Raw genomic sequence first — 17,726 nt, forward strand, 5'->3', positions numbered from 1 at the left:
GACAGCAACAGAACTCAGATCATTGTTATCTAAAGAGAAAACATGATGAGAGAATCCAGTTTGGGATTTTTGTTTGTTTGTTTGGTTGTTTGTTTGCAGAGTGTTTCATCTTGCAGATGGTAATCTCTGTCCCCCTTAAACACCATCATCCTTTCCTCTTTCCCTTGGCCCTGGTAACCAGCATTCTACTGTTGTTTCTATGGATTTGACTAATGTGCTCATATAAGTGGGACCATACAATGCTTGTCCTTTTGGCTGGCCTAATGCCCTCAAGGTTCATCCATGTCATGTCATATGACAAGACTTAATTCCCTTGTAAGGAATGAAGGTAATCTCTCACTAAATATACAAACCACATTTTTCAATTCATTTATCTGTCAATGGACACCTAGTTTCTTTCACCTCTTGGCTATTTATTGTGAATAGTGCTATTATGAAAATGGGCATGCAAATGTCTCTTCAAGACCCTGTTTTCAATTCTTTTGGAAACATACCCAAAGTAGAATTGCTGGATCATATAGTAGTTTTATTTTTTTTTCCTTACTGGAGGTTGAACCCAGGGGTGATTTACCACTAAAGCTACATCCCCCGTCATCAGCCTCAGATACTTGGCCAGGCCCTCAGTAACTTAGCAAGACTCTGTCTCAAAATTAAAAAATAAAAAGGGCTAGGGATGTGGCTCAGTGGTAAAGCACCCTGGGTTCAATCCCCAATTCCACTTTTCCCCCAAATGGTCCCAAAACAGTGTGGAAGTGCAATCTGGTATTCCTAAGCCCAAGAGGCTGTGTTGCACCTTACAGAGAAAATAAATGTGAAGTAAGCTTCTCTTGGACTTGGGTAATAACACTGCTGGCTGGGAGTCCAGTGTTAGTAAACCAACAACATCTGTTCAATAAGGGGTCTTCCAAAGAAACACATATAATACAAGAGCTGATGAGTTGATGCTTGTGCTGTTACTATAGGCTCCCTGCATTTTCCCTGGGAGCAGTGGTTCAGGTCAGTATTTGCTAATGCAGTGGTCATGGAATTTTTTTTTTTTTTTTTTTTTGTGCTAGAGATTGAACCCAGGGCCTTGCACTTGCTAGGAATGCACTCTACCACTAAGCCACATCCCCACCCTGGTATGGCAATTTGTAGAACATAACTACTGCAAAAAAAATGAGAACCAACGGTATTCACATTACCTACTTTATACTATCTGCTAGGTGTGATGACATGTGCCTGCAGTCCCAGCTACTTATGAGGCTGAGCCAGGAGGCTCCCTTGAGTCCAGGAGTTTAAGGCCAGCATGGGCCAAATAGTGAGACCCTAAGTTGAATAAGAAGAAGGAGGAGGAGGAGGAGGAGGAGAGAGAGGAGGAGGCGGGAGAGGAGGAAGAGAAGTATACTCTTGAGGGCTAGGGGTATAACTCAGTAGTAGAATGCACAATTATCAAGCAAAGGCCCTGGATTCAATCACCAGCATGGAAAACAATAACAAAAAGCATTCTTTATGGGCCAAAGGAGCATATCTTTTTAGAATAAATGATATCCTTTTATCTTTTCCTTCTTGGTACTGGGGATTGAACCCAGGGAAACTTTACCACTGAGGTGTATTCCCAGTCCTTCGTCCTTTCAATTTTTTTGATGAGTCAGGGTCTCACTGAGTTGCTGAGGCTGGCTAGTCTTGAACTTGTGATCTTTCTGTTTCAGGCTCCTAAGTGTCTGGGATTACAGGTGTGTGCCACGGCACCCAGACATAAAACACCAAGAAGCCCACTTGCAGAAGGTCTTCTTCTTGTCTCTGTTCCCTGGTCACTTGCTTAGGTAATTTTGAAATGCCACTGCCCTGAGAAGCAAGGAATATTCTTTCTGTTAAAAACTGAACCATTGGAGTCCCTGCTTTTCCCCTCTCATTTCTTTTACACGTCCTCTCCTCCCACTGTATGTGGTACAGTGCTGCACACACATTTACACATAAACACACACTCTTTTAATCTTGTAACCAAGGGAGAATCCAAGGATGGAGGATTTGGGGGGGGGGCGGGTACCTGGAACTGAACTGAGGGGCACTTGACCACTGAGCCACATCCCCAGCCCTATTTTGTATTTTATTTAAAGACAGGGTCTCACTGAGGTTGTTTAGTGCCTCGCCTTTTGCTAAGACTGTCTTTGAACTCAAGATGCTCCTGTCTCAGCCTCCTGAGCTGCTGGGATTACAGGTATGTGTCACCCAGCTAACAAGGATAGAGTTTTTATGCAGATTAGGTGAGCTAAAGACTCTGTCTCATGTGACTTCATTGTCTTATCTAGGAATAAAGCCTTCATCTGTCACCTTATCACACACCTTGATTCTTCCTCTTTTTACTTGACTGGTTTTATTTATTTATTTACTTTTGATACCAGGGACTGAACCTAGGGGTGCCTAACCACTGAACTACATCCCCAGCCCATTTTATTTTTTTATGCTGAGACAGGGTCTTACTAAGTTGCTTAGGGCCTTGCTAAGTTGCTCAGGCTGGCTTTGAACTTGTGATCCTCCTGCTTCAGCCTCCCTAGTCACTGGAATTACAAGTGTGTACCACCACACCCCACCCTGATTTAGAATCTGAAGCTCTCAGGACTGAGCAAGAGCTTAAATATAATCCTAAGTGTAGATATAAATATAATCCTCATAGAGAGGTCTGTAAGTAAGTAGGTATGAAAACATGGGCTTTTTGGTGTTAAATAAACTCTACAGTAGCTATGTGACCTTAAGCAATTTACTTAACCTCTCTGAATTCCAATTTTCTCACTCATAATCACAAGGATTAGATGAGATGGTTTAATAACAATTCAGTGCCTAGGCAATCACCAAATATGAATCCTGTTTCCTTTCTCCATGGGAAGGGGAATTTACTAACTTCTCATCCCTATTTCCATCTTTGGCAGTTGGACCCAGGAGGCTTTGCTTTGCTCTGAGTTGAAGTCTGTTTACAAAACACACCTCATTCTTCTTATGTAATGAGACTGTAGATATCTGAGGATAGTTATTTCCTCTCTCAGTTCTCCTGCAAGTTCCTCTACCTGTCCAATACTGACCTGGTTTTTGAGTATTTTCACTTTCCTCCTTAAACAGTTGGGGTTGAGACAGGAAATGCGACTGCACCTGACATCTGCTGTGTGACTGGCTTAGGAGAGCTGAGCTGTCATCTCCCTTATCTCCTATTTATTCAGCTTAAAGTTGAATTCAATACTTTAGCAGTCACCTCCTAACTTTGATATACTATTGACTATATGGACAAATAAATTGCCTATTTTTCCACCCATACATGCCATCTAATCCAATATCCCACCAAACTGGTAGCTCTTTTCCAGGGATGTCACCTGCAAAGAATTATCCAGAATCTTCCCTTTCCCTATCTCTCCATATGATGACATATCTTGAGCATTCGGAAATATAGAAAGGCATCTTCTCAAGTGCGTAGAGGACCACCTATGGCAGGAGTGTGGGACACGAGCAGGAACACACAGTGAGGCAGGTAGTCTACTGGTCCTATTAGAAGGAAGACAGACTTTAGGAGACCTGGACAGAAGTGCAACAAGGACTGAATAACGTGCTCTGTCCAGGGGACAGGGAAGTCACCATTAAGAATGCAAGATCTGGAAGGGACTTCCACAATTATTCATTCTGGTGACCCTGTTTTACAGATGAGAAAATGAAGCTCAGGAAATGAAACGGCTCTGGATGTACATATCTATTTCTTTCTGGCCCCAGCCGTTCAAGGCACTCTCTTTTTTATTGATTTCCCCGGTTTTAGGCCTGAGTTTCAAGATGAGTAAGTTGACACTGTCCCCACCCTGCCCTAGCACTGCCACCTAGCTGTAGCTGTTTTGCTTTAAGAAAAAGCCCTTTTCTTTCCATGCTTAGGTTGGCCCCATGGCTCTGGACTGAGATGACTGTCCTCATCACCAGACATGATCCAGTCCCCCATGGGACTGTTTCTTCTCCCTTCAGCTACCCTAAGCGGGTCCTCTTCTGTTGCTACTGCTCTCGGCTGTCTACAATTCATGCATTCAGTTACCCTATAGCTTGCATTTGCTCTGAGGGCTCCATTTTAAATATTCTGCTCACTTCCCCATCAGCATATGCTAGAAATACCAACATGCTAGTGTCCCAACTCCATCCTCTCATTAGCTCCTGGCCCTCATGGATAGCACAAAATTCCCTATCAGTCTATGTTTTTGATTTTTGGTTCAGAAAGCATGATCGCTCTTCCTGTACTGTGCAGTACCTAAAAGCAGTGTCCCTCTAGAGCCCAAGCTCTTGGAACAAGCCCCCTTGACCCAGAGCGGTCACGTAGTCTTGGGTCTTGCGGGGCCTTCCTTGCCCTAGAGCCCCGGAGCCACCCAGATGCTTGTGTGAAGGCCATTTTGGGCTGCATCTTCAGGTCTTCCTTTTCCTTAGGAAGCAGGACGGTGGGGCCCAATCCCCTTTCCATACCACTGCCACTCTCAGGCGTCTACCAGACTGGATGGATGTGGCTGCATCACAGGAAGAGGGTTTTATGACAGTGGGTATTTTCATAGGGAAGTGAGGTGACTCAAAAGGAGCTAAGGTTCCCCACTTTGGTGACTCCCTGAACACTGCCAGTCCCTGTTTTAGGGAATATAACTGAAAGGGGAGGAAATGAAGAGATAAACTTAAGGGGAGCAATTTCATAATGAGGATGTAATAGTTAAAGGTCAAGGTACATACCCGGACACCCTTAGGGACATAAGGGAAGCAAAACAGCATGTAGAAGGGGATGGGCTATGCATTTCTCATTGCCTAGTCCCAGCTCAGCCACTTCCTGATTGATCTGCTTTGTTTAAGTGGAAAGTGGGCATGATACCCACCCCTCAGGATCATGGTAAAATCTAACTCGATTCAATGCTATAAATAGAAAAGTCCCAAGGACATTTAGAGAAGGTCTTCTGTAAGAGTTTCCTTTTTTTTTTTTTTAATCTCCCTCTCTTCTTACCCAGTTCAATCATCTGGTTCTTTTTGTCACTCAGGGGTCATGTCGGATATAAAGGATTCTGGTCTTGCTATGAGTCAGACTGACACCATAACAGAAAGCAGCTCAGTCAATTTGGGCCCCCAATAATGGGGTCTTTCCCTGTTGAACTTCTTGTTCCCACCCCCAAAGAATCCAGTATTTCTAACTGATTCTCATGTGATAACGTGAGCAAAAGAGAAATCATAACTGAAAGTGAATCCCTCGTATTTCAATGATAGTTTGTAAGAAGTTTTTGTCCAGCCGTCAGAGGAGAAGCGTGGGTATGAAAAGGTCATGGTGCACCCTCAATGGGCAGCTCCACATTCCCAGCCGAGGGCCTCTGCTCACCAGCACTGGTCTGAGGAAGAACCAGACTAAAAAGAGGAACAAAGAAAATCTTCTGGGCAATTTGGAAATTCCCGCGGGAGCCTGGCAACCGGTGCTCAGGGGCTCCACTCCACATACACGCAGAGAAAACGGTTGAGACGTTTCCGAAGGGTTTTGCCTGCATCGATGACTCTGAAGGGAAGTCAGGTAACTGAAACCTCGCTATGTCATGGACGTCATTGTAGACTATCAGGTATTCAACATCGCCCCACACAGCAGGCTGAGGATTTAAATGAAACATTCAGTGGAAAACTTCTCATAGTGCCCAAGATGTTCTAGGACACAGAGTCTTGTCCTGAGATCCGTTTGGCTCAGGGGTGACGGTATTCAGGTCTTCCCTGGTGTCTCCTTGTGGGAGAGGCCTTCTCTGAGTTTTCCTAACAGCTCTGTACTCCCTGGTTCCGTCAGTCCTGCCACTCTTTAGTCTCTTGCCCTGATTTATTTCTTTTCAAGCTTGTCTCCAGCTGATGTCTATTTGCATGGGGACTATCTATTTACAGGTATATATACATGGGACATGTAAGTACCTATGGGCCATGAAAGCAGGGGCTTTGATTCATTCATTGTCGTTAACTGTAGTGTTAACAACAGGGCCTGGCCTACCACGTGCTCCAAGAATACTTCTCGAATGCATGGCTAGGCAATGAACAAGGCTGTTAAACTCTTTGGGCCTTGGGTATCCTTTCTGTAAAATGGGCACACTATCTTCCCCACCTCACATAATCATCACAGTGATCATGGCACCAGATGGCAAGCACTCTGTCTGCTGTAAGATGCTACATAGACCTTATTATTTATTCATTTGTTTGTTTGTTTATTTGTTTTTGTTTTTGTGAACCAGGAATTGAACCCAATGGTGCTCAACCAGTGAACCACATGCCCAACCCTTCTTATTTTTTATTCTGAAACAGGGTCTTGCCAAGTTGCCTAGGTCCTCACTAAGTTGCTGAGGCCGGCTTCAAACCTGTGATCTTCCTGTCTCAGCCTCCCAAGCTGCTGGGATTACAGGCCCAGCTATGCTGCATTGATCTCCATTCTCCTCATGCACAGGGGCTGGCTTTGTTGAACCACACCCAGGACAGACCCATGGTAACCGACTGGCATGGGGCACCCATCTGATCACTTGTACTCAGCAGCAGTCATATGGGAACAGAGGCTGTGAGGGGAGAGAAGGCAGACATAGAAGGCAACTCTGATCATCTTTCCTGGTGAATGTGTGCAAAGTGCCTTCCTGTATGGTACCCTGGTGACACTCAACAGTGTTAGCCTCCAGTCCCTGTTTTTGTCACCTTCCTGAGATGAACACTTCAACTCCTGACCACTAATCACCCAGGAGAGAAAGCTGTTGGCCAATAAACTCAAAGACCATCAGTTTTAGACAAATAATGCACCTCTAAAATTTAGTCTTCCACAGAATATTATTAGCTATCAGAACAAGTGTTCGGATGTAGACTACAGCGTGGATGAAACTTGAAGACATAATGTTAAGTGAAAAAAGCCAGACACCACATACTATCTTTTTTTTTTTTAAAAAAAATAAAGAGTGGTTATAGGTACCTAACCAAAGTTATTTCTTTTTTTTTAAAGAGAGAGTGAGAGAGAGGAGAGAGAGAGAGAGAGAGAGAGAATTTTTAATATTTATTTTTTAGTTCTCGGAGGACACAACATCTTTGTTGGTATGTGGTGCTGAGGATCGAACCCGGGTCGCACGCATGCCAGGCGAGCGCGCTACCGCTTGAGCCACATCCCCAGCCCCAAGACACCACATACTATACGATTCCATTTCTAAGAAATATTCAGAACAGGCAAATTCATTGAGCTAGAAAGTAGATTAGTGATCTTCGGGAAATGAGGGAGGGCAGATATGGGGAATGGCTGCTGATTGGAAAAGGGTTTCTTTTGAGGGTAATAGAAATGCTCTGGAATTAGATAGTGGTCATGGTTTCATAAGACTGTGAATTGCTAAAATCCACTGACTCATTCATCTTAAAATGGTGAATTTTGTCCTCAAGAAAATTTCAGGGAAAATTAGGGGATACAATAATAATAAAATAATTAATGCATATCTTTAAAAAAAGAGAGAAAGAAAGAGAGAGGAACCCAGTCTAGAAAGATCTGTGTCTTCCTTAGCCCCTCCATACAGGACTGATTCTGTGGCCGGACCACAACGCCCCTCTGGGAGTTCAAGCAAAGCAGCAGATCGAAAGTCTGCCTTGGCCCCCAACCCCCTGGACAGGGGGTCTGAGTGCCAACCCCCTGGACAGGGATCTGAATGCCATTTCACCACATCTCCTAACAGAGAAGAGGAACAAGAGCCCGACATAGCATCTTTAAATTCACCAAGTGATGTGATGTACATTATCTCACTGAGACTTAAGGGTGCTTATTAAGTAAACATTTTCCCTGTCTATTAAAAAAAAGCCACACATTAAATTTAGAAAGAATGAAAGAAACAGAAAACATAAATGAAACCCATTATCTACCAACTCAAGAGGTTCTGTGCAGACCCTTTCCTATGGAAATGACATTTTTGGATACTTCAAAGCTTCTGATTATGTGAACGAGCATCAGCAGAGCTGGAGTGATCCCTGGGCTGGGTGCAAGCAACAAGGAAGACAAATTGTATCTGGCCTCCAGCACCTGGCAGATTTGAGACTTTCCACTTGATTTTTACATTGCTCCGACCTTCCCTCCTGCTTAGACCCAGCTCATACACTCTGTAAAAATCCAATCCTTAATCCCCCTCTCTCTAAATAATATTTATATTTCTTAACATACTCAGGAACTTGAACAATTATTATCAGGGTAAAGAAGGCAAAAATCATTCCTCATGGACCCCTTGGCCAGCAGCACTGTGACGGCAACATGGGTGTGGAGGTATTCTATTAGTGGTGGCACCTGGGGGCATTCTCTTTTTCTGTAGCACAGTGTTCTTCATGGCATTGATTTCCAGGCTAATGCTTTTCTTGTATCCGTGGCCTGCACCTAGAGGAGGCCCTTCCCCACCTCTTAAAGTCGTTGAGCCTCCCCTAAGCGACCCAGCTCTGAAGGGAAAGCTGCCCATGTTGGTCCATCTGATAGTGGCCCTATTGCTGCACCCTCTGCCTTACAGCCCCCAGTCTCCAGAGTGCACTGTCAGATGTTTCTGCCTCCAGAGACAGTGCTTGCCTACAACCTGGAGGTGGAGAGGAGCCCAGCCAGGTCCTCTCATGTACAGAAAAGAGGCTCACTCGTCCTCAGTGTTGATGGCTACGGTGGCAGTCTAGAGGGGGATCTCTCCTTCCACAATGTAGCCTTCTGTCCAGGACAGGAGAGGAAAGCCCAGTGTGGACATGGCCTGTACTGACACCATCTCTAGTTAATCTCATCGCCCAGACTGTGGACAACTTACACCCAAGCTCCAGTTGGGTAAATCTTCACCAAATTCACATCGTACACAATCCATCCATCCATTTCCCTGACTCCATCCCCCAAATCATCATCATGTACTGTCAGCTACTAAAGGGTGCTACTCAAAAAAGCCGCCCAGTCGTGTTTTCACAATCACTCTGGCTGTCCGACACATCATTTTTTTTTTATATTTCAGAAATTCTGGTTATTTTTTTTTAAATGTCATTTTCAGACTTACTACTGGAATTAGAGATATATGATCCAGTAGCCTCAGCATTTCCTGAGTGCTTATCAGAAATGCAGAATCTCAGGCTCCCCTCCCAGACTCATCTAAAAAGAAACACCACTTAGAATAAAATTTTAAAATGGATGTCATATTTCAGAGCAGTTTTAGGTTCGTAGAAAAAGTGAGTGGAAAATACAGAGGTTTCCCATGGACTCCCTCCCCATACATTCATGGCCTCCCCTACCATTGACATCCTAGACTAGAGTGGAATAGTAGGTAGAGTCAAAGAAGCTGTGCTGACCCATCACTATCACCAAAGTCCACAGTTAATTTCATAATTCATTCTTGGTGATTTATGTCATGGGTTTAAAAAAATGTATAATGACTTATAACCATCATTGTAGTATTTTGTAAATCAGTTTCACTTCTCTAAAAAATTCCCTGTGCTAGAAACTGCACTTTTAACAAGACCCCCTGGTGATTGATATGCATAAATCAAGAAACAGCACCAACATAGACCATGCCAGTCTCTTGCCTAAAACTCTCCCATGGTTTCCCGGTGCTGTGCAAATAACACTCTGATTCCTGATTGTGGTCTGCAAGTCCTGAAGGGCCCTGGGCTTGACCTCCTCCCAGTTGTGACATGCTCCATCACTAACCCTTTGCAGGTCCTTCCTCACTCTGCAGTTCCCTTCACAGGGGAAACCAGCACTTCCTCTGACAGTGCCTGCACCTTGCCTTCAAAGCACTCATCTCTGTGTGGTCACACATTGAGTGCCGTGATTCAGTGCATTTCTCCTCTTCTTCTTCCCAGTGGCCATAAATGGTCATGGCAAGGGTCATGACCATTTTGCTCACAATATGAGGAGGACCTGGGAAGACCAAGAAAATAATCCTGTACATAGGAAAAGCCCACTGTTTACTGAATTAAATAATTAAACAAAATAATGAAGAGTCCTACCAGTGCCCTTCACCTTAATGCCTTTGATCAGGCTATTGTGCTGCCCAGAATCCTCTCTCCAACAACCATCTTTCATCAACACAAGCCTGCTCCCGATGCTCTAGGCCACCCTGGACCCCCCTCCTTCCCAGATTTTCACCGTCAAGACTCAGGACCTCACTGATCTTTGCTTGCTTTTTGCGGTTAGTTTTGCTTTCCCCAATTATATGCAAAGCTCTTTGAGAACAGGAATTCCAGGCTCATCTTTTATGGCCTACCTGGCCCAAAGTGTGTGTTCAGGCCTAAGATGCTAGCGGATTGGTTTGTTGACTTGGCAGCCGCGAAATCTGGATGTTAAGTAGAGAACAAGGTACTTTCCTGAGCACCTTCTTAAACTCAAAGCTCTTCTTTTGTTTGCCTCGGACTCATTTTTCTGAGACAATTACTAAAGACTTGGTTTAGCTTTTCTTGTGTGTTTCTTTCTCTCTTTTTAATAAATTATTTTTTAGTTGTAGTTGGACACAATAGTTTTATTTTATTTATTTTTATGTGGTGCTGAGGATTGAACCCAGGGCCTCGCACGCGCTGGGCGAGAGCTCTACCACTGAGCCCCAGCCCTACCCTCTTTCTCTTTTTTTTTTTTATTAGTTGTTCAAAACATTACATAGCTCCTGACTTATCATATTTCATACATTTGATTCAAGTGGGTTATGAACTCCCATCCTCTTTCTCTACTTTAATGTTCTCCCTCCTCACACCTATTTCTGGGTTTAAGATTCTAGATTGGGAATGCATCCCCAATTTCCCAGAAGAAAACTGTAACTTTACACCTTTTGGAAAAATAATATAACCATCAAATATGTACAAAATCTGATGTGTAAACCGTGAAATGTTTACATGGTTTTCTTGGTTTTGCGATGGTATGAAAGAGCAAGCCTTGCAACTCAGAGAAGAAAACTTAAAATGACCACTAATGCAGTCAGGTCATCTGTGTGCCCAGCTCCTCTTCCCTCCCTACCCTTCAAACTTAGGGATTCTGAGCAGGACTTTAACTGACAAAGATCTTTGATAGAGCTCTGCAGATTGGCAAACCATGAGGTCACCCAGGTCTTCTCTGTTTTTGAGAAACAGGGGCGTAGCCTCCCCCCCACTTATATCATCAACTAAAAATAACTAAAGCCAGATGCAGCGGTCCACGCCTTTAATCCCAGCATCTTGGGAGGCTGAGGCTGGAGGATCAGAAGTTCAAATTCAGCCTCAGCTACTTAGCAAGGCCTGAAGTAGCTTAGTGAGACCCTGTTTCAAAATAAAAAAATTTAAAAAAAAGCTGGGGATGTGGCTCATTGGTTAAGAGTCCTGGGGTCTATCCCTGGTATCAAAATAAAAATAAAAATTAAATAAATAAAAATAACTAAAATATAATTTTGTCCTAATTCTGAAACTACTTAATGCCATAGGCCAATTAACCCACAAGGCACAATAATAAATATTAAGAGAAAGATTGAACTTTAAGAAGATTATATTCCTCAACCATTCTCCCTGCCCCCTGCAAGTTGAAGAGGTCATTATTGTTCAATTTTTGAGGCAGAATGTATCAGCTGAGCTGTAGCATAGAGATGTAGTTTGGAAACCAAATGTCAAGGCCAAGACCTTGGAGCATCACAACAAGCAAATGAATACCTAGTATTCATTGAAAAGGCCACAGCTCTAAGCTAGTCTTTGGAATCAGTTCACGGTGGCGCTCGCCTGTAATCCACACAGCTTGGGAGGCAGGAGGATCTCAGGTTCAAAACCAGCCTCAGCAATTTATCGAGGCCCTAAGCAACTTAGTGAGACTCTACCTCAAAAATAAAGTGTAAAAAAGAGGTGGGGATGTGGCTCAGTGAAATGTGGCTCAGTGGAACGTGCCCCTGGTTTAAATCCCTGGCACCAAAAAAAAAAAAACCCCACAAAACAACAACAATAACAACAAAACACATACTCCCCACCTCTTTCTTGAAAGCCTGGAATCTTGAGTTAATCTGGCCTCTCACTTGCTGTGTGGTCGTAGATAAATCCAACAACCTCTCTGGACCAGTTTCTTAGCTCTAAATCATTGTGGAACACCCTGAATGTGTCCATTTTAGCTCACAAAGGTGACAGAAGTGGTGGCACAGAGAACAGCTCTACTTTTCTCTTAACCCCAGAGATATTAAGTGAAGACTTAGTTAAGTTCCTGAACGTTGCTTACCCGATGAGAAGTGGAAAAGAGCAGCCAGCAGCACCATGAGCCAAGAGAGCTTGGGGAGTGTCTTCCACATCAATATGGGATCCATGATTGCAGAGGCTCGGGATGGACCACCAAAGCCAGTGATCCAGAACCAAGAGGTTTGGGGCACCTCCTAGCACACAAAAGGGAGTTAAAGAAGGCAGCAGAGCAGGCGGGGTGGTGCACACCGGGCAGGGTGGTGCACACCAGGCAGAGGCAGAAGGTGATTCAATTGTTCCACTTAGAGGGTTCAAGGGTGATGGTTCCAACACACACTGACAAGGATGGATAGAGCTCTTGAGTCTCCAGAGATTGTGGATTTATTTCCAGAAGCTGAAACAGAAAATAGTACAAGTCACCCAGGAAAGAAAGTCTGTCTACTGTGGGTTGAAAACCCTCCAGTCGCCTACCTACAATAAGTCAGAGCTCTTAACTTGAGTGACCTCTAAACCTGGGCGTGAGCATGAAGGGAAAACAAAGGTTGAGAGAACTCTGTGAGGAGGTGACCTTAATCGGTCACCCTGACGGTTTTAAGAACCAACCACAGCTCTTCTGTGAAATGGCTTTCTAGTTATTAGGTGTGGTTAACTTTGTTCCCACCAGAGCACCCTAAGGACCTTCAAAAGCTGTTAACCAACCCTGGAAAGCTCAGATCATCTTCCAGACATACCCAGGAACACAGAGCCACCGGCAGGGCTGCGTGTGTCCAAGGGGGTCGGTCATAAGTCCTGAAACAACTTTCTCAACATGTTAACAGAAAAGCGAGTGTCTCGATTCTCGAACACCTCTCAGATAATGTTTCCTGCAGGGGCAGAAAAGCCATCAACAGAAACCTCTACCAGTCAAAAGGGAGGAAAGAAGAGACACAGTGCAAACATTGCTTATTTGTATCATGTGGTGTAACTTGAACAGGCTGGGGTGGTTTTTTTCCCCCCAGTAAATGCATCAAAATTGAGAAATGAAAATGTCTACTCTGCTCCTCGGTCACCCCTCAGTCTCTTCCCAGCAACTCACTCCCCTGTGGACTGGAGGGCATGTGGCTTTCCTCTTGCATTCCCGCCATCCCAGATTGTCTCATTAGCCACAGTCCAAGTTAACCAGGATCCGCCTGGAGGAACTTAGTCACCAGGATTTTGTTGATATGCAAAACTCAAATTCAGCCTACAAATATATTTGCTACCACCTAAGAAATTTAAGAGTCATGGGCCACACTGCTGAAGGTGATTCTCTAAAGGCGTTGAGAAGCCACAGACTCTTTGGGGACTGAGAGAATCCAGAAGCCTCTTCTGGGGACAAACGTGGGCCCTGGAGGCAGTCATGGTGGTGTGTTTGTTCCAGAAACAGTCAAGTTGTTGGTAACCTATTCTACCAAGCTACCCTGTAGTAAGATAATAGTAAATGTACTTACTTGCTGAAGGAAAAAAAATCCTCTTTTGTGTTAAAAGTCAAAGGATGACACTCAGCTTCAGCGAAGTTCTCTTCTTGCTGTCTCACAAGTAATGGCAAGTCACCAGAGGTGGCATTTCCCCCTCCCAACTTCCCTTTATTTGAAGAGGACTGAGTTCACTCATAAATACGTAAGTCAGGCTGGGGCTAGAGAGGGTGTTTTAGGAAGGTTCCTCTGCTTTGCTGCTCTCTCAGCAGCCTCCTGGGAGGGTGTGGCCTGGGCAAGACACCCAGCTGCCCTCCCCACCACCAACTAGCAAACCTAAGCACCAAAGGTTCTGGGCGCTTGAGGATGAGGAGAGGAGGAGAGGCACCATTTTGAGGAAGGGAGCAGCCTAGACTTGCCTGGGCAATGCTGTGCTGGTCTCCAGTTTTGTTTCCATGGTCAGAATTACTCTTTCCTAGTCACTAGTGTTAGGCCGCTGCAGGAATGGTCATCTACCCAATACACAGTGGCCACTTTGGGGAGAGTGCTCAGCTCACAAGACCACCCCCTTAACTGCAGCCCTCTGCCCCCATGTCCCTTCTATCTTCACAGAGCTGGCTCCTGGCAGCCAGTTGGACAGTGTTTCCATTTATTCTTACCATGGTTAAGTGCGCCTCAGGTGAGCAAAGTGATAGCACCAAGGGATGGGGTGAGGAAAATTTCAGTTCCTATCCAGCCCCCGCCCCGGCCCCCACCACAATTTCCATCTGCCCACTACTCCTGTGCCCCTCTATGTAGGATTCTGGAGGATTCAGGACCAAGCAGCTGATCATTCTGGACCACAAACCTCTTTGCAGGTAGAACCTGACAGCCCCCAGCAGGGGCCTGTTCTTTTTTCTCAATCTATTTCTGGCTCCACCAAGACCTTCTCTGTTGCCTTGGCATGGAGAGATCCTTGGGGGTTCTGCATTCAAGCATGTGGACCCAACGTGAGGAAGTCAGTGCCCAGGGCCTTCACTTGACCAAAGGGGGTTGGAAACAGGTAGTAGCTGCTCCCAGGTGGAACATCTGAGAGACGTTTCATGAGACTCCCCAGAAGGCCCAGGTGGGTTGAATACCCGGTGCTTTGAGGGTGGTCAACCTGGCAAGGCTTCTTCCGCTGGCTTTCCCTCCTTCCCTGTCTCGCTCTCTGTCCTCCATCACTGGGCTCAATTTTTTTTTAAAAAACTGTTTTACTCAGGACTTTCTCTCTAGCTTTGCTTTCCAGAGAATCCAGGCTAAGACCAGGTACTTGGTATGTTAGAGAAACATAATTTTCCTTCTAAAGTAAAATTGCAAAAGTAGTATGATGTGTTGGTGAGCTGGGTGTGGTGGTGCATATCTCTGATCCCAGCGACTCAGGAGGCTAAGGCAAGAGGATCAAAAGTTCAAAGCCAAGGCTGGGGTTGTGGCTCAGTGGTAGAGCTATTGCCTAGTGTGTGTGAGGCACTGGATTCGACTCTCAGCACCACAAATAAATAAATAAAAGAAATATATAAATTAATAGTTTTCACATCCACAGTGAAAACTATTAAAAAAAAAAGTTCAAAGCCAGCCTTAGGAATTTAGTGAGAAAACTGAGTGAAGCAATTTAGTGAAGCAACTTAGTGAGACCCTATCTCAAAAATGTAAGAATTTAAAAAATGGCTGGGGATGTGGCTCAGTGGTTAAGCACCCCTGGGTTCAATCCTGGTACCAAAAAAAAAAAAAAATGTAGTAAGGTGAATTTAGAGAAAGAAAAAAAGAAAATGATAGTAGATATGGTGCATAAATGTGGCAAACATGGCAATATAATACAGAAACATCTGAACTATTGACTTAAAGCTATTAGAAAACAAGCTTTTTTTGAAAAAAATTTCACAGTTTGAGCTATTATGCATTCTATGTTTGTCAGCATTATTGTAGTCACTGAGATCTCTTTAAGTAAAAAACAGGGGTGTAAGGCCTACAGATGTGCCTAGGGTAGGGAGATGTGAAAATATCCTCAAGATGGAAGAATAAAGATTTTTCCACATGGGGATTGGGCTTAGGCTCTGTTCAGGCCTGGGGATGGCCAGCATGGACCTTCTCTAAAAAGGATACATCCCACACCTCTGCAAATCATTGTCCGCATGTAAGGCAAATCTTTTGCAGAGTGAGTGGCAGCTCATATGATGTGATCTGACAGGTCCACTTCCCAAGAATCCCTTCTGCTGGCAGCCACCAGTGCATGTGCTTCCCTGCCAGAAGAGGCATTCATTTGAGTTAAAGAAGGCTGGGTCTTCAAATTGAGTTACTGCTATCCTGTGGGGCACCTGACCATTTTCAAAGGGTATAGGGTTTCAATAATTTTTAAAGAATCAGTTTCCACATTTTCACTTTCTTTATGTATTCCTTCCTAAAATTTTCCTACGGCAAGAAGGATTTTTTGGCCTTCTCCCTATTTAAAAAGAAACGCTTATCCTTTACCCAATTTGAATCTGATTGTGGTAAAATGTTTGGGGAAAAAAAATACAAAATACTTCAGGGTGTGTCAAGTAAAGGCACAATTTGAAATGTAGTGTTTTAATCAATCTAGTCTCCTTAAATCAAGATAACATGTGCCCAAGGTAGGGTTTTGTGTCCCTCCTGTTTTGTCCATATTTTTACTAAGTAGAAAATGGCATTGGAAATAGATGTATTGTAGACTGGGATAGCAGGATAATGGCAGCTTTTATTCAGTGAACTTTGTCTCTCCTCCTTCCTGTGCACGGTCACAGAAACTAGCCCCCCCCCCCAAGAAGAGCAAACAGAGCCGGGGAGAGAGAAAAAAAAGGGGGGGTGTGGCAGGGCTTTGAGGACAACTGCTCTATTTGCCTCCAGTTTGGCATATTGAAGCTATGGAAAAAAGGCCGCACACCTTGTGGTGCAAGGACCACACTGCATTATTCATCTTCTCTATAAGACGGGGCCTGATGAGCACTCTCATTCACCCAGGTCTTGGCCTGTGTCTCAGATGCATATTTGAATAATTACCAGGAGGAAGGATGTAACAGCTTCTTCCTTACCTCTAGGAGAGCAACAGTACATTTTCAAGTAAAGGGTATATATCAGAGGTAAGTGTGTGTTTTATATTCTCTTGAACATTTATCCAGATCTTAGAAAAAGTATTTTTGCTGATTTTTGCCAAATTTGTGCCACTTTCGATATTGCACATTATGTTTAAGAACAATGTAACTTTTCTCTAAAAGGAAAATGGCATAACACGTGGGAAATTATATCTTTTGTAGATATTTAAAATAATGTAAAATTATAGATGTCTTTTAAATGAGTAAGGAAATTCACAGTTTTATAAATTTCATTTGACAATATTTGAGCAAACATTTCAAAGGCCACAAGACACACTCAAGTTTTAAGAGTTCCAGTAAAATCCGCTGTGTTCTGGGGAAGCACTTATTCAACAACCTTTGCCATCAGTGCCTCAGTGTGAATTTATCAGAGAGGCTGTAAGGAAAGCGCCACGTGTTAGGTACTTTACAGTTGGTTCCCGCTTCCTGATTGTAAAATACAGAAAGCCTCTCTTCCAAGATTTTGCACTAATAGGATGTGGTGCATTAATACATGCAAATTTATAAATATATTTATGAAATATTATATATATATAATTACTTGGTTGCTGGGTGTGGTGGCACATACCTGTAAACCCAGCAACTCCAGAGGCAGAGGCAGAAGGATTGCCAGTTTGTGGCTAACCTTGGCAATTTAGTGAAATCCTATCTCAAAATAAAAAAATAAAAAGAATAGAAAGGGCTGGGAATCAAGCTCAGCGATAAAGTACCCCTGGGTTCAATCCCTACTGTGTGCACACGCACGCGCGCACACACACACACACACACACACACACACATAAGAAAGAGTATGTCCATAATCACAATGAGAATAGAATAATCTATGGACCAAAGATTTCTAGAGTAAATTTTTGGAGACTGCAAAGTGGATGGAGGTGATGTATGAGACAGCACAAAGAAAACCAAAGTCTGAGCTCCTAGATTATCAAAAGGAAAAATCAGTTGAAAGAGTTCAAAGGAGTTTGTTCTAGGAGCAGGCCTGCAGTTGCTGCTCAGTTAAGTTCTTCAGCCCTACTGATATTCAATCCACTCATAGTTT

General features: G+C 43.9%; 1 protein-coding gene across 1 annotated transcript in view; it reads right to left on the bottom strand.

Moving 5' to 3' along the window:
* Positions 1-13,674, bottom strand: part of CD80 (CD80 molecule) — a 29,291-nt gene extending 15,617 nt beyond the window's left edge. The window contains exons 1-2 of the mRNA XM_081301747.1: positions 13,599-13,674; positions 12,173-12,523 (exon numbers count right to left, since the gene is read on the bottom strand). Of these exons, the coding sequence (XP_081157873.1) occupies positions 12,173-12,257 (85 nt within the window). The 5' untranslated portion in view covers positions 12,258-12,523; positions 13,599-13,674. The remainder of the gene's footprint in view (positions 1-12,172; positions 12,524-13,598) is intronic.
* Between the last annotated feature and the right edge of the window lie 4,052 nt (positions 13,675-17,726).

Source organism: Spermophilus citellus (assembly GCF_964194105.1).
Source record: "Spermophilus citellus genome assembly, chromosome: 7".
Lineage (NCBI taxonomy): Eukaryota > Metazoa > Chordata > Mammalia > Rodentia > Sciuridae > Spermophilus > Spermophilus citellus.